General features: G+C 43.9%; 1 protein-coding gene across 2 annotated transcripts in view; it reads right to left on the bottom strand.

The window, feature by feature from the left end:
- The window catches only part of ttll5 (tubulin tyrosine ligase-like family, member 5), an 83,721-nt gene that overhangs the window by 21,360 nt on the left and 36,796 nt on the right, over positions 1–25,565 (bottom strand). For both annotated transcript variants that reach the window (XM_029258312.1, XM_029258313.1), the window contains 3 exons: positions 22,329–22,534; positions 14,495–14,631; positions 840–1,032 (listed from right to left, as the gene is read on the bottom strand). In XM_029258312.1, coding sequence (XP_029114145.1) covers positions 840–1,032; positions 14,495–14,631; positions 22,329–22,534 — 536 coding nt within the window. The remainder of the gene's footprint in view (positions 1–839; positions 1,033–14,494; positions 14,632–22,328; positions 22,535–25,565) is intronic.

Genomic DNA, 25,565 nt, shown 5'->3' with positions numbered 1-25,565 from the left:
CTTTTCATATACAGACAGTCCCCGAGTTACCATGGTCCGACTTACAATTTTTCGATTTTACGATGGCTTGATAGCAATATGCATTCAATAGAAACCATAAATCAAATTTTGATTCTTTTTTTTTTTTTTTTTTTAACCAGGCACACACTTGTAATGCTGGACAGCTGGGCAGCGGCAGCAATGCCATATGGTCACTTACTCTTGCGGAGAAACTCAACACACACAATTGCCCAGCATGAAGGCAGCCAGCTTGTAATGGCCATCGCACGTATGCTATGATGTTTGATAGGTTAGGTGTATTAAATGCATTTTCCGACTTACGGTATTTTCGACTAACAATGGGTTTATCGGAATGTAAACCAATCATATGTCGGGGACCGTCTGTACTGTCTTTCGGACATGAGATTTCTATTAGATAGAAATGAGATATTTATTATAATATGAGATATTTATTATGTTGGCTTTTTGGATAAGAGTTTGTGTGGGCAACATAATGTAAATGGTTCCAAGCACTTATCTGAATCTGTCAGCTTTGCCTTACACTTTTTGAAAAGAACTTCTGAATAATATACAGGAAAAATTCCAAGCATATCAAAAAATCAAAGTGGGAAATGTTTTATCTACCCATATTCTTAAATGTCACGTTCAAGTTCAACCTTTATTTGCTTGCTTATTTATTTAGCCACGATAACTTATTGTTCGGAATTATGTACAGTTTGTGGTTCATTCTCATATTCTTAGGTGTTTGGAACAAAGTGTCACAAGCCATTGCTCAAAACTGGTGCAGCGTCTGGTCCATTATGTTGTCTCACACGCAGAGAGCCGCGGGGCTAGCTCACCTGGTGCCGGGCTCGGCTCTGGTCCAGCAGCTGCCGAGACTGTGCCTTCTGCTGCTGTAGCTGCTGGATGGCAAACTGCAGCTGGTAGCTGCCTGATGCGAACTGGTGGTGCTGTGGAGGAGCTGGACCCATGATCTGACCATAAGAGGCGCGGGTCTCCCCATCCCTAAGGCTGTCGTCCTCGGGCCGAACCCTGCAGTGATGAAAGCAGTGAGCACACCCTCTACAAAAACAGCTGCGATGCAACAACCGCTCTTCGGCCCGGAAAACACAGCTTGCTTTATTTACAAACAAATATTAAGAAGCAGATGGGAAACTTCAAAGTAAGTATTCAAAAGCTACGATACCCTCTGTGGAAGGGAGCCCTCAATAAAACACGCAGAAGCACATTTCACACCCTTGTGTTTGGAAGGGCTCTTATGAAGAGCTACAAATCTAAATCTTCAGTGACACTGGTATGATTATGATAAAACAGCCAATGTCCACTGAATGTCAGTGACAGGGACCAGATCACTACTGCTAACTGCATTTGACCGCTAACCATGCAATTGTTGGACAGGCCACATCCCATGAGGTCCTATGACTAGTACCATTTTAGCTAAACATCTGGGAAATGACAATACACAGCTGTTGAAATACTTAACACAGTTGCAAAATGAATACAAAAAGCCTTAAAATATTTTAAAATAATGTGCAATGCCTTAAATTTGTCTATAATGTCAAATGATGCAAAATATACACAACACTTTTACAAAAAAAAACCCTCAGAACAGAAACTACATGAATATTTAATATTTTCCCCAATCAAAGATACAGTAAAGAACATTGCAGAGTAGGTCTTTATTTGGCAAATGGTTAATGAATATCAGTTGCGCAGGTTCCTTCTTAGACGTGAGTGTTAATGGGTATCAGTGATGGCAAAGGCTAGTGAAGTGAACATTAGCGAACAAGGTCCAAAAATGGTGCGGTTATTAATGCGTGCCGTCATTGACCAATTACGTCCAATGACTGTATACAGTATATGATCATGCCTACATATTTAATCAGCCAAAGGAAAAAAACAATGGAATGCAAAGATAAAAAAACAAAATTCATTAGAAAAACTTGGCTCTGGATGAACGGTAGTGGATGTGGATGCTAGGAAGAGTCGCTGGCGACAGTGATTCTCAAAGGTCAGTCAGTTTGCCCATTACCACCATTTTTGGCAGCATATCATACTTGTAGCTGTGTGTCGAATTGAAAAGAAATGCAATGGTGATTGTGACAGCTCCTATGATGCAAATCACTGAGCTGTGAGGAGATCCAAAGAGAAGTGGGTCTGAAAGAGATGTGTTGAGACCGTTCTTGAATGTTGAGAGCAATTCATCAGTTCTGAGGAATGGAGGGAGCTCATTCCAACGCACTGGTGCTAAGACAGAGACCCTTTCGGCTTTCAAATTTGGAGCCTTTGTGCGCAGGACCACCAAGCAACGGGAGGTGGAAGAACGAGCAGGTCCTCAAGGTGTTGGGCTGAAGACCCTTTCATTGCCTTGTATTTTGTACATTTAAAAGTGGTTTATTTTTCTGTTACGCAGCAAACCTGTTCCACTCCTTTTGACGTAAAGCTTCACCGATTGCCTGAAGAGGCCTTAGGCATCCAGAGCAGTTTTGCTGCACAACGCAATAGGAGACCCTTCTTCAGTTGAGGATCTCTGGGAAACTTAGGGATTGACCTTAGCCAGATGAACGGGAAACAACAGGCTACAGGACTCCAGGAAAGAGACAGCTACACGGTACTAACAATGACTTAACCATCCATACAAAATAACATTCTTACTGTATCAATTCAGGGTTAAGTGCCCAGTCAAAAGTAGTAGAGCACAAGTGTGCATTCCAGCTTTTGGACTTCTTGGCTGTAGGGTGGAAACCGTATTTTGTTCAATACAGAGACAGGTAGTGTCCATATCTGTAATTTCACGCTATAAAGATGAAGGTTAATCAACAGACCTCTTCTGCTACTCTGACACTTTTGATGACACAGTCTAGCAGAGAAGGAACTGTGACTCGAAAGTCATTATTCAGCCTCGACTGCGAAAGCATGTAATACAAAGTGAAATACGGGATTATTTAATTTACCGCCCCATTACCCTCCTTGCGTCAGGTTGTAAAACCACGACACGGGTGAGGGGCCGAGCCGGACGGAGAACCTCGGCCGCTCCACCTGTGGAACCCGGCTGTCAAAGCAAGCTCGTGCTGGCACCCCTGCAAAGGCGGTCCCGTGACAAACGCGAGCCGCGCCGAAAGCATAACCTTCTGACTCCCAGAGCCCCCCTGAAGGCATCGCGTTCCATCTGTCTCACAGATTCACGACCTGGAAAGGAAAACTTTCAAACAACTCAGTGCATTTGTAAGCGGATCATCTCTTGCGAGAAGCAAACTTATAGCAGCGTTTTAGTCTTTTTTTGGTCAGTCTGTAGCAGAAGGTCTGTACTGCCAGGGCTGGCCAGAGCACAAGCTACACCGAGAGATTGCGAATAAGCAGAAAGGCTCGTCTGCCAAGAATTAATGTCTTGTTTAAAAAGCAATCAGAGCGCAGGAAGCTGATAAATTGCCGTTATCAGAAAAAGACAGACCTGAAGAACTGGTGCAACAGGCTCCGATAAAACAATGCTTCGAATTCCTCCCCTATGGGACAATATTCGCATGCAGACCGAGCTTAAGAAAATATTATCAGAATTGAAATATAAAAACGTGCTAAACTGTTTCGAGGAAAAAAACGTCTGAGATAAGGTCTAAATTTAGGAATCAATCAATCTTTACACACAACGAATGTTGCAGGGAAAGACGAGGGCAGTTCACAGAGTTTATGGGAGCAGCGCGCGCCGTTCGGAGAACCGGCAAAAGGCCCTGGGGATCCTGTCCTTGTGCGCGCGAAGGCTGCGTGCGCTCACGGGTTTCCCATTTCGTGCGTACGGAGCACAACCGAATGGTCTGGCCCACCCGTTCCCGCTTTTCCGTTCCTTGCCAATGACACACAGACCTGCCCGTGAACTTCGACAGATAACGCTCAAGGAATTCATGCAATTGCTTAAAAACAACAGATCCCGCAGAGGCTCTTTCGGACTCCCTTCGCAAATAAATCCAGGTAATGAACTGTAAAAGGTGCACTTCCCACCTTCCTCCTGCTTCACCTCAGTCAACGGAGCACCGCGGGAGAAAGGTAAAGCGCAAACTACCTGCACCGCCCCCAAGGGGGGGACCCAGTTCTTGGCCACAGTTTCAGCGCAATAAATAACACGAGTCAGAAAGAACTAAAAAGCGTGATTCAGCCACCGCTCAATTTCCCATCACTAGCGTGGGTGAGGGAGGCATGAGGGTCTTGCAACTTTCTGTGCAGAACAGTTATCGGGCAGCAGTGCAGCCCCTGTGGTAATTAACAGAATATGCTGATATAGGCTAAAAATAACAGTACCGTGCTAGCCCACGCACACATACTTGGTGGACATTAATCTAACTCCGAGCAAAACGTGGGAATGGGGCCGCATGGCCCTGACATCAGCGCTGGCATTCCGCAGCCTGCCGAGTGCGGAGGCACCGCGCCAGGCCAACGCGGAGCACCCTAGGTACCAAGGCCCTTCCCAGTGCCTGCTGGCCCCCCCCAGTGCCTGTTGGCCCCCCCCTCCGGCGTCAGCTTGGAGCGGCACATCCGTGGCGGTTATGCAACGCACAGTGTATTGCTGAAGCACCGAATGCCAGAGGGATCTCTTCTGGGTCTGTGACAGAACTCCGGCCGCCGCCTCATAAGTATGGGCTGTCGAGGCGCGGGGGCCCCGGGAGGAAGGGGTTAAGTGCGACTCGGCCTGGCCAGCGTCTTTGTCCACTCATTAAGGCAGCTCCATTATCTGAGAGTGGAATTTCTCCCCGTCGCACCTTAGGGAATGCCGGGTTGCGTTGCGCCACATCTGGAATCAACTAAGGTGAATAAAAAACGCTTTTTATTAAAAGGAGAACATCAAACAGGAAAAATTTCTTCGCCGCACATTCCTCCGCCCTGTCTTTTTATGTTTTTTTTTCTTAAGGTTTCTGATGGCTTTGCTGGCTCCGTAAATCGATGCTCTCCGCCTTCCTGAAGCCTTTTATGAGCTCGGTAACTTATCTGCCAATTCAGTAACAGCTCGCAGCCAAAAAGGAGCAAGGAAGAAAGCCGTATAGGAACGATCGAGTCTGAAAAAGAAAGCGGCAACAATTTCAGGACATTTCAAATACGATAACTGCAAATCTGAACCAACCTGCTGTTTAATATCCATTAAAATAATACGAAATGAAGACGGCAGACAGAAACCAAGACAGTACTCCACTGCAGTAAATACAAATGTGTAATTCCAAAATGTAATAAAGTGAGAAATGGTGCACTTCACGTCGTTTTCGTTTCTGCGCTCATCTCTCAACCTGACGTACGGGCAGGGAGAGCACAGCTCAAGGACGGGGACACCGGAGTGCAGCATCCTGTTATTGGCTAATTGGTGTCCTCCATGGGAGTGTGCGTTTCAACAGAAATGACCGTCATTCTACTCCAAAGCCAAAACTAAGCACAGAGATTAATTTCCAAGTTCCGAATCCATTTCCCAAACCAATCCCTTTATTCCAAAATCTGATCCCGAAGATTTACTGGAATTGGAACTCAGGCCTTGCCAGCACTGGTCCAAATTCAGGTGGAGCTGGGGCTAAAAATGAGCATGTGTGCATGTATCTGTGTGAAAGAGCGCCGGGGTCAGGGGCAATCTGGTAGTTCGATACTGAGAGAGAAAAAGGGGGGTACTGCATTCAGGTGTCCCGGGAGGGGAAAAATCTGATCAGAACTTCTTCTACTACCAGAGATAGAATTACACCTACCATTATGTATCCCAAGCCTAGGAATCCGACAATTATAACTTTCCATTACAATAATTCAAAACCACTTACATTATTACAAATCTCGAGCAGAAACCAAGCGCTTACGGGAAACTCTACCCATACCTAAGCCAAGGAGGAAAAAATACCCAAAAGCAAACCCAGGAATAGGGCAAAGTTACCGAAGTAAAAAAAAAAAAAAAAGGCTTGCGATACTTGTGTTTCCATGTGGAATACAAATGCTGAGAGATGGTTGGCTAATTCAAGGCGGGAGAGAGACAACTGCGAGTCTTCCACCTTTCCTCCGAATCCTCCGGCTAAGATCAGTGTCATGTTCCTGTATGAGGTTTCAAATTTCATTAACAAAAGAAATTAAGGGGGGGGGGGGGGGGAATCTGCAGCCATTTCAACACAGGCAGTTCAGGTAGAGGTAACAATGACACCGCTGTCAAAAGGTTCGAACATCTTGGGCTTGTCAGTCTCCACGTGGGCCGTGGAAGTGGATATGGGTGATGGGGAGAATAAACAGGATACAGGGTAAACTTTACACATGTATGTCTACAGACTCCTCATATTGCCCTTGACGATTTGAAATGGAGAGTAGGGACCACGGGTTCGAGTGGGGGGTGGGGGTTTCTTGAACCGCTGAGCCAGCATACCTGGCTCCTCCTGGCAGCAAAGCTTCAAAGAGGTCGGCCTGAGCTTTTGAAAAGCTAACGTGCCTCACCCCTGCCGCTTCCTCCCCCCGGAGGCAGCGCTCTTAACCGCTTCAGCATGTCTGGCACCAGAATGGCCAGCCTGATGTGGGGACTCAGGAAATCATACATTAAAGACTGATGGGGGGGGGGGGGGGGGGGTCATTTGCTAGGCGCTTCTCCGAATGTCTCATTAGAGATTTTGGGGGGCTTGTGGGGGACTTGAGAAGGAAGCTGTAACACTGGCAATGGGGCCAAGATACCAGTGAACAGAAGGTATGTTCACACATATTTTAAAGCCAACTGAAACACACACACACACACACACACACGCAAAGTGAGAGAGACGAGACTCCTCAAGTCAGACTGAAGCTCCTTCGGCACAAGAGAGAAGAAAACACCTTGATTTTCATCCAACAAAGGCTCATGCTAAAGCAGTGATTGCTACCGAGACTACAGAACAGGCACATAAGGAAACTGATTTCCTTTTTCCTGGGACACTGCTCGGCAACGGCTGTGGGTATTTCCTCAAATGAACTGTGCGAAAGAAAGACGAAGAATATGAGAAAAGATGCCAGTGGGGTTTAAAACAAGCTAAAAGGTGGGGGAGAAAAAAAAAAAGAAAAAGAAAAAGAATAAACCATGCAACCGTACTGCTTTTACAATGAATATGAAATGTAGCATCTCCATACAAAAGAACATAGTTTTTGCAGTCTGAAATACACAAGGAATTTATATATATAGACATATATATATATATATATATATATATATATATATATATATATATATACACACACACACAAATTTATTAAAAGCCCCTTTTCTCTTCTTTTGTGGAAATTAAAACATTTTAAAAAGGGAAAAAGCCAGACATTCCAGGAATTCCCTGACAGTTCCATACATAAGGAAGGGCTGGACTGGAAAAACAGAGAGCATGAGATGAGGGCCAAAATGTCTGAGACACTGTCACTCACATATGACTGCAAAAATAGAGGGCAACGTTGTGTGCTTAACCCTTTGTTCACCATCCCATTTTCACTCAACCTCCTTGAGCGGTTCTCCACATGGGCCAGGGGTGTCCCCCATAGACCAGAACCTGACCCATCGCACAGAACGAGCCCCTCTCTGGAGAGAGTGGGAATACGGAGAATGCAAGTGTGACGCTTACTCAAAGCCAAGAGCTTCCACGGCCATGGGAGCAGTGTGAAAACCTACATCTCACAGTGAGGGGGGCTGTGCCTCCACTCAGGGCCAACTATTTGGTCCCTGTGCCACATTAGTGAGCCCCTAAGCCTCTCAGCCCCATGTGCCCATCAGCTCATTCCTCCCACTTACACATAACCACAGTTACAGCATCATTAAAAAAAAATAAGTGATTCTTTTCAAGCAAGACTATAAAAAGAAATCTTGCAAAATCCTACAGTCCCTCAAATTAAAAAAAACGCTGCTTCTCCAAAAAATACATAAACTTTCGTTTTTTTTCTCTTTAAAGTTTCTTCAGAGACTATAAAACTCATTCGAGTTTTATTGTCTGTGACCTAATACCCCAAAACTAAGCAGCAGTAAAATTGCCCAAAGCTGATTAGAGAGAAAGTCTTCCCATTGTTAATTTCAATATATCAGGCTTACTCACAAACATTTCTCAAGAGTTAAATTGGGCCCCTGTGATCGTCAACGGGAGATGTTTACTGGTTTGTAAAAAGGCAATGCCTTTGTTTCACTAATGCAACGCTCTCACACCAATAACAAAGGCAAGAAAAGGGTCTTCACCTATAAAACTTTTGAGGGCTAGAAGCCAAGATTAACACTGCCCAATCTCATCAAAAACATTCTGCACAGCAAGAGAAATACAGGGAAAAAGCACATGTGTCTCCACCAGGTCAGTGTTACACTCTTGCTTTAACCACACAGCACTGATAACGCAACTACCGTTAGTGGATTGCCGAAAAAAAATCTGATTTTTTTTTTTTTTTTTAAACGCTCTCCGAAATGAACAGAAGCGTGAAGAACAACTGAAAACATTATGAGTCTGATACTACGGTTAAGTTCTTCTTATTGGTGGAATACTAGAATTCGGCTTAGAACCTGAGGCTGTGAATGTTTTGCATTTAATACCCAGACTTCAATTTACTTCAGATTATTGCTTTGTTTTCACAAAGACTGAATACGGATTTCACATCCCTCCTGAAAGCCGAGAGACGCTAGACCAGAGCCATCATGCGGTCATCTTCAACCTCCATTAGCCCTTTTTTGTTAGTTTACAATTTGCGCATTACATTATGAGACAGAGACATAGCTGCAGACGTGACCAACGTTCATCACACAAGTAGCTGCATAAAACTTTAGCAGAATTTTGCCGATTCCTAATCACCTTCCTAGTAGTTTTTTTTTTTGAGATACATATAAACATTTACATTACATTGCAGGAGTGGCTCTGTAAAGGACTGATTCAAGCATGATCATGAACACTTATACCTTACATGAACTTAAGAGATCATGGGTGAAGTGAGTCTGGAAGAGGCGAGTTTCAAGAACCTGTTTAAATGTGGACTGAGATTCAGCAGTTCCGAGTGAGAGGGGGAGGTCGTTCCACCGCAACGGAGCCAGAACCGAGAACCTCCGCGCTTTACCTTTCATGCGTGGGACCACCAAGTGTGCAGATGTGGAAGAGCGTAGCAGTCTGGTTGGGGTGTAGAGAATGATGAAGTCTTGTAGATAGTTGGGAGCAATTCTACTGATGCATGTGTAGGCCATAACAGGGTCTTAAATTTGATCCGGGCAGCTATGGGAAGCCAGTGCAGATAAACGAGTAGAAAAGATACATGGGAACGCTTCAGCAAGTCAAACACAACTTGGGCAACAGCATTCTCTATCAGCTGTAGAGGTTTGATGGCAGTAGCCAGAAGGCCACACAGGAGAGAGTTGCAGTATCCAGGCAGGATGTCACCATGGCCTGGACAAGTAGTTGGGCAGAGTCAGTTATGAGGGAAGGACGGATCCTGCGGACGTTATGCAGGATGTATCTGCAGGTCCAGGTTGTGGCTTCGATGTGATGAGAGAAAGATAGACTCGAGTCAATCGTCACTCCCAGACTATTAGCCGAGGAGGTAGGCAAAATGAGTGAGTTGTCCAGTTTGATTGAGAGATCATGACAGGAAGACAGGCCAGCGGGGAGGTGTAGGATCTCTGTTTTGGAGAGGTTGAGTTGTAGGTGGTGATCAGACATCCATGCAGAGATGTCCAACAGGTAGGCAGGCAGCAATGCGTGTGGAAATGTCTGATGCTACAGGTGGAAAGGAATAGAAGAGCTGGGTTTCATCAGCGTAGCAGTGGTATTTGAATCCATGGGAGGCAATGACAGGGCCGAGGGAGGAGGTGTAGATTGAGAAGAGCAGAGGACCCAGTGTCGAGCCCTACAGGACACCAGTTGAGAGAGACAGAGGATTAGAACAGGAGTCCCGCCAGACCACTTGACAGGATCTGTCAGATTGGTAGGACTCAAACCATCTTAGTGCTGTTCCTTTGATCCCAAGCTGACTAGAGAGGAGAGTAGAATCTGGTGACTGACAGTGTCGCATTCTGCAGACAGGTCAAGGAGGATGAGGACTGAGGAGATGGAGGCCCCTCTAGTCAACTGGACTGGGGCCTAATCAGGGCCCCAATTTGGACTACAGGCAGCCCCCAGGTTGCGAACGAGTTCCACACCTAAGTCTGTCTTTAAGTCGGATCCTGAAGTAAGGGCTTCCTATAGCTGCGCGAATCAAATTCAACACCCTGGTTATTGTCTACAAATGCATCAATAGAACTGCTCCCAGCTATTTACAGGACTTGATCAACCGCTACACCGCAGCCAGACCCCTTTGCTCATCTACTTCTGCTCGCTTGGTGGTCCCGCACACATAGGGAAAAGCACGGAGGTTCTCGTTTCTGGCTTCGTTGTGGTTGAATGACTTTCCCCTCTCACTCAGGACTGCTGAAACTCTGTCTACATTCAAGAAGGGTCTGAAAACTCACCTTTTCTGAACTCACTTCACCCAAGATCTCTCCAGCTCATGTATGGTGTATCTTATTATTATTATTAAAAAAGAAAAAAAAAAAACTCGTACCAAAATTTTTTTTAATCAGGATTCATTTATCCTGCGCTTTATGTACCTACTCGAGCAATGAACATCGGTGCATCAAGCGGAAGGTAACAAACTAGGTTTACTTAAGGATCACATGTCTGCAGCTATGTCTCTTTCTCTTAATGTAATGCACAAATTTTATTTTTGCTGAGATGTACGTCGCTTTGGACAAAAGCGTCTGCTAAATGAATAAATGTAAATGTAAGAAAGAAGTACTCTGATTTCATAGTCGAGGAGGCGATGCAAGTGTCAGGAGCCGTGGATGTCAGGAGCGGGAATGAGGGACACGGAAGGATGGGTAGGGTGTTGTGGATTCACAGCACTGGAGAGATGGGTTTTTCAAATGAGATTCCGAAACCAGGGTGTGCAGGTACGGCTTCTTTACACCCCGCTGCTCTGATTTTGGGCAGATGAGGATGTTTGGAGCGAGTTTGTTGGCGTGACAGTCTGACTGAAAAGATTGAAGTTTGTTCAACCTCCGGCTCATGCGCCCACGAGCCGACGAACTGCTGCAGACGCGCATCCCAAAGTAGTGCCATTTTATGTAATTCAAATAATAATAGGCTTTACGTTTACTGAGCTCACGCTTTTCTCCAAAGCGACATACATCTCAGAAAATACAAGTGCAGTTTGCTTCTTTCTGCCATATGAACAAATGTTCATCACATGATCCAGAATATGATTCCTGATCACCTTCCTAGTAATTTTTTTTTTTTTTAAAACGGAGGGTGGTTCGTAACTGCGGGTTGTACGTTTATGAGAATTCATTAAGTGTACTGTATGTAATAGCTACGAAACGGATGAACGAGACCACGTAGACCGCCATACGGTACCACAGAGTAAACAGAAACTGCCTTGGGTTGTGTTATGATAACTATGGAAGTAATTATATCCATTTCAATGGGATGAAGTGATATTTTAGCATAAATAGGTGTCAGTTTTGCGGCTCAGGAACGCATAAAATTTTTTAAATAATTTAAATGAAAAATAATGGCATCTTGACACACACACACACATTCTGAACCGCTTGTCCCATACGGGGTCGCGGGGAACCGGAGCCTACCCGGCAACACAGGGCATAAGGCTGGAGGGGGAGGGGACACACCCAGGACAGGATGCTAGTCTGTCACAAGGCACCCCAGTGGGACTCGAACCCCAGACGCACCGGAGAGCAGGACCCAGTCCAACCCACTGCGCCACCGCACCCCCCATATGGCATCTTCAATTCAGGAGAATTCACCTGACAAAGGATTTTTCAGCAACACATTACTTTTGTAAGGTGGGGGAGCAGTATGTGTGCCAGTTAGGAAAAGGGAACAAAGGCAAAGTGGAGGAGAATTAACAACTGGATGCTTGTAGAAATATTATTAAATTACACCTAACATGTAGACACCAGCATTGCCCAGTGTGTAACCCAAACTGCAATAAGTATTTTCACTCCTTCATGATGAGTGTCCACATTATAGTCACATGGACAAGGTAAAAATCAGTGCAAGGTATGAGCAAAGAAGAGTCTCTTTCTGGACAGAAGTAAAACAGCTTTCCTATTCCTCCTACGACAAGTAGTTTGCTTTTCATTTAAAATCAGTCCATTTATTCTCGTGCACAGTGATCCCACTGATGCACAGAGCGCAAGTCTGAAAACAAGGGGCTATTTCCCCCCCGGCGCCTTCACCGCCTTCACACGAGCCCTGAACCAGCCCCGATTACACACAGCAGCAGGGCATTTCACAGATTCCAGCCTCCCTTGGTGAGGAAAGGCTGTTTGGTTTGGCGGGGGGCAGTAAGATCACAATGTGCCATTCACTGTGTGCAGCCTTCAGGAGGCCAAATACCACAGCATACATGAAAACTAATATTTCATCAGAAGAAAAGCAAGAGACCTTTGGGGGGGGGAGGTGTAGAGAATTGAAGTGAACAGGACAGGTGTGAGTTGGCTGAAGGGGCTTTGTTTATGCCTGTTGTTCTCCCTGATCCATCTTAATGTGGATTAGGGTGGTTTCTCCCAATTTATTAAAGAGAAATGTTCATCTGGGGGGGGAAGAGCCTTCTGCTCTCCCTCAGATCCTCACCGCCAGTGTCTACCTGTTCAACCCCATTTCGGAAAGATCCCGACACCAAAGCCATCAGCCGTCCCAAATGTCACAAACGAATAAGGAAGAACTTCACTCTTCAGAAAAGCCTGACTCAAACCATAAAGAATTTTTTACATTTAATAAAAAGTATGAAAAAAAACCTTACGACCATGGGGTCTATATACAAGGGCCAACCTCAGTTCTGTAAACATTTTTTTCTTTCCTCATATCCCGCCAAGTTTACAAACTCTGGAACAAAGGACAGTCGTCCACCGGGTCAGGGAAGCTCAGCAGAGCATTGATACTTGAACGGATGGGGCGTGATGCTGATACGTGAGTGGATGTCTGTCTGCTGAAACAGAAGGGCAAAATATGCACCCTGAGGACAGCTGACCCACCCACAACTGTCAGTGAGGACAGTTCCTTCGCAGAACCCGCTCCTGGAGTCCATCTGCCAAACAGCTGGGGCCCCGTCTTGGCAAAGCAGCGCACATTTCCCCGCATCCTCAACGGTCCAGTTTTAATACTTATGTTTATCTTTCACAGTAATGGCTTCTCTGCAGCAGCTGAGGCTTACGAGGCCCCGTTCTCTTGAAAGCGCCAGCTTCTCATCGCTGCCGAGTGCCACGCGGAGACATGGGAAAACAGGGAAACGTGGGTTGCAAAACCATATGCTGGCAAAGAGAAAAGCTTTCAGCAGAAAGGTGCAAAAAGCTGCTACTCGGCGCTCTGACGTGCTTGAGGATGCTCAGCTGTCATCACTGCTGAGCAATCCCACATTGTGCCTCAACCACATGGTATGGTGCTGTACAGCTCCACTGGGCTCTGGCCTCCAGTAGGGAGTCCAATTCAAGGCAACGTAGCCTGATGTCTTGATGGCAGTGTTTCTCCACCGAGCAAAGGCAGGTGTCCTGCTGTGGCCAGTGCCGCTGCCATCACGAACAGCGCAGAGTCATTCATGATACACAGCAGCACACCTATGGGCCAGAGATCTGTGCGGCTTGCCTCGGTGCTGTGGAACATATATCTATTATCTCTATATATCTTTATACATTACAAAATTGTATAACAAATCTCACACATTCAGGGGAAGCGCAGCTTGGAATACCATCGCTGAATTTGACATTAACGCACAAGACTAGGATCAAACCTTAGTTCCTGTTTGTTAATAACAGCTGTGCCCATCTGGTTTGATATCAGCTTATTTTACATTGTAATCCTGCAAATGTACTGTAGAAATCAGGCCTAAAAACACAGGACTCTGTTTTCCAGCCCATTTGCTACTGTACATCAGTGCCACGATACACTTACTTTGCTCAGTTACATCTAACAGACATACATTTCACAGATTCCGCTCTGCCTTGTCGAGAAACGCCCGTTTGTTCACATTCAGCCACATAATGCTGAGGCCCTTCAATGTGTCACCGCAGTGTTTGTGGTCTGAAAACCAAAACGGTCCATCCTAACCCACAATCTGCAGGAGGCTGTTCCAGGCTGTAATTACACTAGTCCCAGAATAGAATGTATAAACTATATCATAATCCGTAAATCGCTTTGGATAACAGTATATGCTATGCAAATAATTTATAATAACAGTTGCGAATTATAGCCCTGGGGAACATCTTGTGAAACACTTAACACGTTACATAGCTTGGAGTTCGAGTGACATCATATCTTTTCATTGCATTTGATCTCAAATGTTGGTCATAAAGATTAAGCACTTACATGCAGGCACAGATTTAAAAATACTATATTTATGTCATTTTTTTTTTAAATTTTCAAAAGATGTAAGTTCGGTTTACCAAAGTTTGGGAATTTAAAGGAGGAAGAAGCAGGAAAGCTAGTTTAGAGCTACTGGGATTTGGTGTACGGTGCTGGGTTTTACTCACCTCGTGCTGCTGGCGAGCCTGCTCTCGGAAAGGACAGCCCGGATGGGCCTTTCGTTCGTGGTCCCGTGACGGAAAGCTGAGGTCAGGGAGAAGCCTCCTCTAACAAAGGCCCCATTGGCCAGGTTTAGGTTTGTAAGCTGTGGACAAAAAGAATACTACTGACTCCAATTTTAAGTAAACCAATCAACAAAGACAGCACGTAGCCAGTGGTTAAGTACACACACCTCCAAGGAGGGACCCTACTGTTGAACCATTAAGATGGCTGATGACTTCCTCTAAGTCAGTCACCTGCAAGAAGAGTGAACTTACCAATGCCAAAAGAACATCTGACTTAGTCAAAAGGAAGTTTCAAACAAACACTTTGACCTTCCAACATTCGCAGACTGGAACAACCCTTGTGAAAATAAATGAGCCACTCCTGGAAAGTGTACAATCAACGTACACAGCGGAGAGCTTGATGTAGGCATTTTGTCTCCTTTTGGACAAAGGCATCAGCTAAATAAAGACTGCAGTGCCCACTAGTGATGTACAGGCATCCCTTGATCTACAGAATTAATCTGATCCCAAAAACAGTGCAGATATCAAAATTTTGTATACCAATTTTTCCCATTATTTTAAATGGGTAAAAATAATGTGTTCCCAGCTCATCCAAGAACCCCCCAAAAATTTCCCACAAATCATTAGAACACCATGAAACACCTATATAACTATCAACCCTTGATTTCAGCATGATAAAAAACACATTTACACACTTATTACTGTGGAGTAATTCCCACTTTTCAAGTGATCAGATCTCTGCAGAATGAACCATAAACCAAGCATAGATCCACTGAGATTAGTTATCACATTTGTCGTGAACAAGTTTCTGAAACTGCACGCTGCTGCTACCCAAAACCGTCAGTTAAACATTTCCTGCTAAGTGCTCTGTTGTCTCTTGAATCATTCAGCTAAATATCACATCCAATATGGCTGACAGACACACCTGTGGAATTTCCTACACTTCCCATAATGCCCCACTCTATTAAAGCAACACTCAAATTCATAACACACCAACAAGATTTGGACGCAGACATGCCAATTACAGTAAATTACTGCACTTCTGTTTCACTCGCGGAATGCACTAGTTTCATTGTTTTGGACACCCTTCTTTACAATTATGACTGCCTGAGACAATCTTGAGGCAATTCACTTAAATAACACCGACACAAAACATTTAACTGCAAAAAATTTTACATATATCAATGTAATAGAAAAGGAATGAAGACATGGGTCTGGACAAAGACCAGAAGTCCCTTGGTTGAAACATGTAGACAACGTCTGCAGCTGCCCTGTGGTGCTCAGTATGAGATTTTAGACACAGCTTTCTGGAGCAAACTGCCAAAAGGCAAACTGTTAGAAAAGAGCTGGAACAGCTGGTGGTGCAGTGGTTAGAGCTGCTGCCTTTGACCCCAAAGGTTGCAGGTTTGATTCCCACCTCTGGATGTACCCTTGAGCACAGTTCTTAGCCAAAATTGTTCCAGTAAAATTACCCACCAGTACACATAGGGAAATTACTATAAGTGCCTTGATATTGTAAGATGCATTGGAGAAAAGTGTGAGATAAACAGAAGAAGAGTTATGCTTCTGGTTAAAATACATACTATGCAGAATGTCCACGCATGCTTTGTGTTGCATTTAATAAAAACACATGCAAACGTACAGCAGAATGGAGGATTTGACAGAGGCAGCAAAAGGATCATTCGCTTCCATTTCAATTAAAAGAGCAACGTGAAAAATGGTTTACCGAAGAACGAATCCCTTGAGCTTCAAGAAGAGTTAATCCCTTAAGGAAGTGAGAGTAGCGGCTAAAGCAGCACGGGCTGAAAATAAAATAGTGAACGTGATAGATATTATGGAAAATCCAGGTGATCTAAAACAGCTGGCCGTGATAATGTTTAATGTTCGATGGGGACTGTTACTATTCTACCACTCTAATGCGCTCCAACCAACCAGCCTCCATCCTTCACCGGAGCTGCCCAGCTCCTTAGCCCAAACCTCCTAGATCATTGATTATGTTCAAGTGGAGGACAGAACCTGTAGTCTAATTCACTGGGGGCCTTTTGGTGGCTTTGGAGTGTCACTGGTTTAACTGGAGATCCTGGGCTGATTTATTTGCAACATGTTGATATGCACACGCGACATCTTGGAGCTGCGCTCTCATCCTTTCTGCTTTCATGGGTTCCTGCCCTCCAGCACAACAGCAGCTCATTAGTTGAGCCCGTTTACATCCGGAACCGAGCAATTAAGTGTGAAGAAGGTGTTGTCCTTCCTCATCCTTCACCTGCCATTCCCTCCCCGGTCCCTCCTGTCCACCACGTTTGACCACACTCTAACGGGTAAGAGAGGAGGAGTCTGAGTGAGAGACAGCGAGCGAGTGAGAGAGTGAGAGAAAGAGAGAGGGAGACACCGCGGGGCCTGTGGTTTTTGTCCGTTCCGCAACACACACATGCTACCTCGGGAGCCGTTATTAGACTGGAATTTGTTGGAAATGAATAACTGTATGTAGGGCGCGCAGTCCAAAAGAAGGATGCATTTAAACAAAACAGCCATTTCTCCTTTCATTTGTTCTCCTCGTGATCCCGAACAGCCTCACAATAGAAAAAGAGAAACAAACAAAGAAAAGAAAAAATCTTCATCCATCTCTTTATTTTTCCAACTCATCTCAGCTGAAGCTGTTGTCCTTCTTCCAACAATCATACTACAATATGTTTAAGAGAATAAATAAATCATTTGAAAACACTTTTCCTGCTTTGTTTTTTTCAGGATCTGGAGTCTGCTTCTGGACAGGTGACGAAATAGTTTGGCTGGTCGTTCTGCTCACAGGAAAGGAAATGTCCTGCATTCCTCCCAGACAGGTGTTTAAATGAGCGCACAAGCTGACAGAACACAGGAAGACTTAGATATTTCTCTGGCTTTAGTCTGGGCTTCATTTCTAATCCTCTTGAATGAGTGAATCTACACTCACTGTAAACAAGTATCATGAGACCAAAAAGGGCTATGAAGATAAAGCTGGTATTGTGATGTGCAGAAATACCCCTTTCTATACCTAACACCGTGGCTGTGGAGTCGGTACACAAAGCCTGCGACTCCGACTCCAGTAACCCAACTGCTTCGACTCCAGAGCACTGCCCAAAGTTGCACGTTATTTTGGGGGTCGACTTATCCGGCAAATATAGGCCTAAACCTATATTACACCTCGAATTTTTGGGATTGACTTATATGCCCGATCGACTAAGATGCCGTGATATACGATACATTTAGTCAGGGTGGGTAGATTTTACTGACTCCGACTCCAGTAACCCAACCACTTCGAGTCAACAGCACTGCCCAAAAGTTGCACGTTATTTTAGGGGTCGACTTATCCGGCGAATGTAGGCCTGAACCTATATTACACCTTGAATTTTTGGGATCGACTTATACGCCGGCATATGCGGTACATTTAGTCGGAGTCGGTACGTTTTTACCGACTCCAGTAACTCAATAATTGCTTCCGACTCCACAGCACTGCACAAAGTTGCACATTTTTTTTGGGGGGGTCGACTTATATGCCAGCTCGACTTATACGTTGGCATATACAGTACGTTTAGTCAGAGTTGGTACAGTTTATCGACTCTGATTCCAGTAACCCAATGATTGCTTCCGACTCCGACTCCACAGCTCTGCCTAACACAACCGTAAAGGCACTTCGAAACTTCAGAAATATGCCTATGAAGAATAGCATGAAATCAAATTACACAAAACTGCTATTATACACCTAGCATTCCTTCAGTATATACACTTTAGGCAGTAGCAAAGTTACTGAGCTAGTCCATTAACTGAAAATGGAAATTTCTTTTCTCCATAAAATTCTGTCTATATTCCATACGCTTGATTCACCACCTCAAAAGTCTCAACCATTCTTCCGAAACTTCCTACACAAAATTCCTTCAAAATCTTTGTCACAAAGTTGAGGAAACATCACTTCTGGCTGCCATCGAAAAATAAGTGCTGAACTACTTGGTGTGAGAACCGAAGGACCAAACAGAAACCAGTCCTGTTACTAGTGTACGTTCACAAGGTCTTAAACCTTGCCTCCCACACTACTGTGCAGCCGAAACACACAGGACATGTGAAGTACACTCAGATTCAACACTTTTCAGCCAACCCCCATAAATTTTCAGTTTATTTGTAGCCGCATCACAATGGTGTCTAATAAGCTAGTGTACAGGCATCTGTTGATTTACAAAATTTCTTCGTAAACTGAATTACTCTCCTAAGGGCAAATAATTTCAGCATAACGGCTCTTGGCTTCAGATACCCGATTTTTGATTTCTGGAAAAAACCAAAAATCTGAATAATGAAACTTGTCTAGTGTGTCTAAAAAAAAAAAAAAAAAAAAAAGTGAAAATTGAGGTGGAGTAATGTACTGTAGTTGGTGCTAGTGTACTATCAGCTGCTTTGGTTTGATGAGTTTGTGCAGTGTCAGTGCAAGAATGACTGTCAAGCTTCCTCAACCCTCCAAAACTCACAATCAAGTGTTTTTTTCCCCCAACTCGCTGACTACAGAAACCATTTATTACAGTAAATTGCCCATGATGTGTGAGATGTGGAATCTTACTGTTGGTTTATTTTGAATTGTTGTCTGTAGTGATTTTTTTTTTTTTAAAACTAATTTCATTATTGAATGCTCCTAGCTCTCTACTGGATATAAAGAGAACACAGTTTCCAAAAGAGTGTCTAGAAACAGCCATTAATGACCCCATTAAGTGTTTCATTATCATATCATGTTGAAATCATGGATTGATAGTTATAAAGATGTTTGACAGTTTTTCACTGATTTTTTGGGAAATTGGTGCAGCGTTTTTGGATGTTCCGGGAATGCATTATTATTATTTTTCGCATTTAGAATAATAGGAAACAGGATTTCAGCATATGAAATTTGGTATCAGCATCATTTTCTGAAACGGACTAATTTCATAAATCAAAGGATTGCGGTATTAACTTTTACTTCATTTTGGCTGTAGCCAAATAATGGACGAAGATGAGAATGTGCTATAAACACTATCTGAACTCCACACAACTAATTCTTTGACCTTGAGCTGGGCTGCTGTAGCTGGATGACGCAGGCACCAGCGTGAGGAAATTACTTATATTACAGGGACTGCACACTTATTTTACAGGGATTGGGATTACAGGAATAGCAGATTCTGAGGCAGGGTTTTCCTGAGTGCTAAGCAAATACTGCAAAATGAAAAGAGGTAAAATTATCTGTGAATATTAGATAGCAGTGGAGGATTTCTCTGGAACCCTCTGCCCAATCTGACATCACAGCAGAAAGTGCGAGCAACGTACCAGTAAAAACAAGACGTTAATGGCATGATATAACCGTTTTGAATTATTCAGAGAATTACATTACATTTAATACTTAACGAGTCTCGAGTGATCATAATCAGTTGAAAATTAAAACATGCTGGGTATCATAAAGCACACAACTTCAGAACTTGTGAAAATGATCTCTAAATCTCCACTTGCACTTTTAAGGATATTGGCAATGCTTTCCTGATCTGGAACCATCAAGGGAGTTGAATAAACGCTCCAAAGAGGTTCGATCTACAGCCAAGCAAAACAAAAAGGTCAAATATGTAAATTTCCTCACATATTTATACAACATGAAACCTTACAGAGGGAAAAAAGAAAAAATCTGACAAGTCTGGGATTAACCATCAGTGAGGATGACAGCAAACACCTTCTGCTGCAAAAAGAACACCATACCACAGGGAGGAATCTGTTATAAAAAAGCAATCTGTGTGGTCCAGTGGCATCAGAGGATCTCCAACAGAGAGGCTGGGGGAGGAAAAGAGTGGAAGGTTTGGACTGGAGGACTTCTTTACAGAAAAAGAAAAAGAAAAAAAAAAAAAAAAAAAAAAAAAAAAACAGGTTGGTGTGGGGGTAGCAGAGACAGAGCAATCATACCTCCTGTTCTTCCACTCGGTGCCAGTTCACCACATTCTTCCATTTATAAGCATCAATTACCACAAAATATCTGAGGGCCTGTTAAATATCAGCAGAAAGCTCTCCCCCGCGAGGCATCTGATAATGAGACCTCACACGGAGCTTCACCTTCCAGCCACCCAGGCGCGCCGGCACAGCCAGCCCCGAGCCCCCCACCCTGCTGCCCCGGGCTACTCCTCAAAGGGGCACCGAACAAAATGTCATCACCGAAGAGCTGCTTGCTCGAGTCACCCCTGCGCCAAATCTCACCGTGGAAGCGCAGCGGCGGGAAGGCTTCCGTGAAAAGCACGAGCAATGGAGATGTCCGAGATGTGGAATCTTATACAGGGAAGAGATTTTAGCTGTTGAACGATTCCAACTAGTCTACTCTAAAGAGGCGTGGATTGCAGTACAACGTGGGCAACTAACGTAGAACTTTGGATGACATCATACAAAATGAAACTCGGCTACTTCATTTTAACACCTGTACAACAACTGAATTTGCAACACTCCACCCCAAACAGGCAGGGCGGACCATGAACGACAAGGCAAGTCGCGGCTTTATATACACCGATCCTCCCTTGTTCCTGAAAACGACCGAATGTCGAAAAACTGGGCAATGAAATTTGATTGGCTACAATCCGTTCCGACCTCAGGTTCAACCCAAGATCATCCTAAATGATGCCTAGTATAAAGAAAAAAATTGTGTAACAAATTAAAGTAGAAACAATAAATAGAAAGTAGAAGTCATCACGATGGTGTACATGGACTGGGGAAAACGAAGGCGGCGGCATTAGGTTAATCAGTGGGAAGACGGCTGGTGGAGGAGGTTCATGGAGAAGATGACATTTTCAGCTCTTGCCTTTATTTGATCTGCCAGAGAATAAACAGTTTGCACTGTGGTTTTAGACAAACCTAATGCTGGAAAAATATCTTTCTCTATGCACTGTAACACTTGCAACTTTTTCCAAACTCTGAGTCACTCATGCACACTATGCCTTATTCTCCACCATAGGTAATAGTTCAACATTTTTCTTTAGGAACCACTTTTCAGAAGGCAGCACCAAAATAAATGAATAATGGAGCAATGAAACCACAATGGTGAAAAACAGGATGCAAACACAAATAGACAGATATGCACGCCGGACGAAGGACGGCAACTCGCTGTGTGGAAACCTCGTTCCCGCAATGAAGTTTCAGTCTCTCTCTCACGCTGCCGCTCGGCACAACTTTCAGATGAAACCGCATTTATCCGTATTTTCATTTATCCAGTTATGCCGGCCCTGGACCTTGAAGACTGGATAAACAAAAATCTGGACGAACTAGTGACGATAATTACAAAGACATTAAATATAATTACACACCTTATTCACCGCGGTGACTTACACTGTTAGATACACGACTTACAATGGGTCACTCATCCATACATCAGTGGAGCACACACTCTCTCCATCACTCACACACTATGGGTGAACCTGAACAGCATGTCTTTGGACTGTGGGAGGAAACCAGAGCACCCGGAGGAAACCCACGCAGTCACGGGAAGAACACGCAAACTCCACACTCAACATTCAACTCCGTTGATGGTTCCACATCAGGAAACCATTCGCAATATTCTGAAAAGTGCAAGTGGAGATTCAGACTGAGTGGGGATCGAACCTACGTCCTCTTGCATCATCCAGGGACTCTAAGTGGACTGCATATGTGCAAAACCAGACACTGGGAGACACTACATTGGAGGATGAGTGTAATCACATATGAAACAGCACACGGAAATGAGAATGTGAAATACTCAGAAGGTGAAGGTCACGTAAGAAAAACTCACATGTTGCGTCAGCAGATTGATGTGGCTAGAGGCAGAATACTGGCGAGTAGCCTGCTTCTCCGCCAGCCTCTGCAGAGCAGCAACCACAGCTTGCTGGTTGGGGCTGACCGGCGGCGTGATAAGGGGAGGGACAACAGCAGGGTCTGGGTCCTTGGAGATACCTGCTGAACCAGGACGAGCCTTTCCAAGGCTGGCTTTCCTGGGTGCTGGGGAAAGCAGTGGGAGGGAGGAACACATTTGTGACACTCTATCCAGGAGACCCAGTGGGTCATACACTCTTTTCAAGTCTTACCAATTTTCTGCCCTTTTCAAAGACACAGATGCCACAGCTTTACATTTATTCATTTAGCAGATGCTTTTTCTCCCAAACGACGTACATCTCGTAGAAAATACAACGTGTTCATTACATTAGCAGAAAGAGAGACATAGATGCAGACGTGTGATTTTTAAGTACAGTTAGTTTGTTTCCACCATGTGAACCAATGTTCGTCACACAAGTAGTTGTTATAAAACTTCATCAGAATATCGACAATTCCTGATCCCTTTCCTCGTAATTTTTTTTTTTTTTCCAGATGCATATTAACATTTACGTTACATTACAGGAGTAGCTGCGTAAAGGTTTATCCGGGCATCATCTTAAAGTTTTAGCGTATGAACATTCACACCTTAAACACACAAACACATTGTCCGAAGCCACTTGTCCCAAGAGGGGTCGCGGGGAGCCGGAGCCTAACCCGGCAAAACAGGGCATAAGGCTGGAGGGGGACACACCCAGGATAGCACGCCAGTCCATTACAAGGCACCCCAAGCAGGACTTGAACCCCAGACCCGCCAGAGAGCAGGACCCGGTGAAAGCCGCTGCGCCACCGCACCCCCTCACACCTTAAACAGTTTTACACTAATTAAGACAAGAGCAATAATAGGACTAAGCAAAGATTCAAAGAGTTTCTCAGCACTGTGTTAATGAGATGAGATGCATTAGTCACTTCAGTTTGAGAAATAACTCATACAGGCATCCCTTGCATAACAAATGCTTGTACTTGTACCCTAAAACTTGCATAAATGAGCTATCGAGCAGAACAAGCTCATACTTAGGAGAAACGCTTTAGAAAAACAGAAATACCAAGCCAGGAAATAGAAAACAAGACAGGTCCCTATTATCCATTGCAAAGCTGAACAATTCCAGAGCTTTCATGGAGAGGGGTGGATCAGGGAGTTCGAAGGAGACTCAGCACCTACACGGTTCATCAGGAAAGCTTGAGAAGCGAAAATATGAGCCTTCGTGACATCAAGCAAACAACAGGCAAGCAGTCTTCATGCGTGGAGTGGTGTCTCCCACACACTCAGTAGGCAGCATCTCTCAGAAAAGTTATTTTATTGTCAAATCATTACCCGTCATAATAACGAGAAAGCTTCTAGAAAAGAGCTAAAAAGCAGAAAAGGTAAAGGAAACCCTTATCAGTTAATAACCTGAAGAAATAAGATGCATAGAATTGTCTTGAAAATTAATATCATAACTTTCATTAAATGACTCTCCTCACTGTGATTACAGTACAACCAGTGAGAACAACTGAATTAGGAGGACTGCCTTTTCAGGTTACATTACATTTATTTAACAGACGCTTTTCTCCAAAGCGACTTCCAATGAACTCTATGTAGTGTTATGAGCCCACACACCTTATTCACCGCGGTGACTTACACTGCTAGATACACTACTTACACTGGGTCACTCATCCATACATCAGTGGAGCACACACTCTCTCCATCACTCACACACTATGGGGGAACCTCAACAGCATGTCTTTGGACTATGGGAGGAAACCAGAGCACCCGGAGGAAATGCATACAGACACGGGGAGAACATGCAAACTCCATATAGACTGAGCGAGGATCAAACCCATGCCCTCTCGCACCCCCCAGGTACTGTGAGACAGCAGCACTATTCGCTGCCCCATTAAAGCAGTAATGTGAGACAGTCATTAAATTCGAAGACTGGAAGACAGCAGCATAACTCAGCCGTCAGTACAATCAAAATCAATTCATTGACTGTACCACATAATTATAATAATACCTAAGAAACAGACTTTATTTTACATGGGCATTTAACAGCAGCTTTTCAAAATGCTTTACAATAAACAAGGAAGATATATACAGATTACAACTGAAAACCAAAGAAACTTACAATAAATGTAGAAAAATAAAACAATAAAACAACAATAGAAATCACTGTGTAAGTGATTACGAACATGTGGATCTTTATCCTAGATTTAATAGTGTCCAGAAGTTCTGATATTCTGGACTTTGTTTTGAATTGCAAATTTTATCCAAATTTCAAAGATATGGCAGGAATTTCGCATGGTGATAAAATGGGTGAAACTTTTGCTGCTGGAGCACATTTAAACTGGGGACTTATTTTACAAAAATACATTTTATGGGAAGATTTTCAGGAACTAACTTATGTTGGTTATGAGAGGGAAGCCTGTACATAGAAATACTTAAGGCAAACCAGGAGAAGTGGTTTGACAAGAAAAATCTAATCTTCCAAATTATAGCAGAATTATAACTATATCAGAAGATCTTGCTTAAAAAGAAAAAAAATGGAATATTATATAATTTTTGTGCTGTGTGAGTACAGACATGCATCGCTTAACAGCGGGGATACGTTCTGAGAAATGTTTGTTTTGCGAACATCACAGAGTGTACTTATACACACCTAGATGGTACAGCCTCGATCATAGTATACATATACACACCTAGATGGTATAGCCTCGATCATAGAGTGTACCTATACACACCTAGACGGTGTAGCTTCGATCATAAAGTGTACTTATACACACCTAGATGATATAGCCTCGATCATAGTGTATTTATACACACCTACATGGTATAGCCTTGATCATAGTGTACTTATACAAACCTAGATGGTTACAGCCTGAATCACAGAGTGTACTTATACACACCTAGTTGGTATAGTATCAATGCAGTCAAGAGATGCGGTAAACACAAGATTTATGATGCTGCTGCCAGAGTAATACAGCATCTTGTTTTACAGTAAACTTTTTTATAAGTAGAAAGAGTACACTGTAAAACAAGCATAAAAAGTACAGTATAGGGGCGCAGTGGCGCAGCGGGTTTGGCTGGGTCCTGCTCTCTGGCAGGTCTGGGGTTAGAGTTCCGCTTGGGGTGCCTTGCGATGAATTGGCATCCCTTCCTGGGTGTGTCCCCTCCCCCTCCAGC

Source organism: Scleropages formosus, chromosome 15 (assembly GCF_900964775.1).
Source record: "Scleropages formosus chromosome 15, fSclFor1.1, whole genome shotgun sequence".
NCBI classification, from domain to species: Eukaryota; Metazoa; Chordata; class Actinopteri; order Osteoglossiformes; family Osteoglossidae; genus Scleropages; species Scleropages formosus.
Note: the sequence above shows the minus strand (reverse complement) of the source record. Positions and strands in the feature narration are given on the sequence as shown.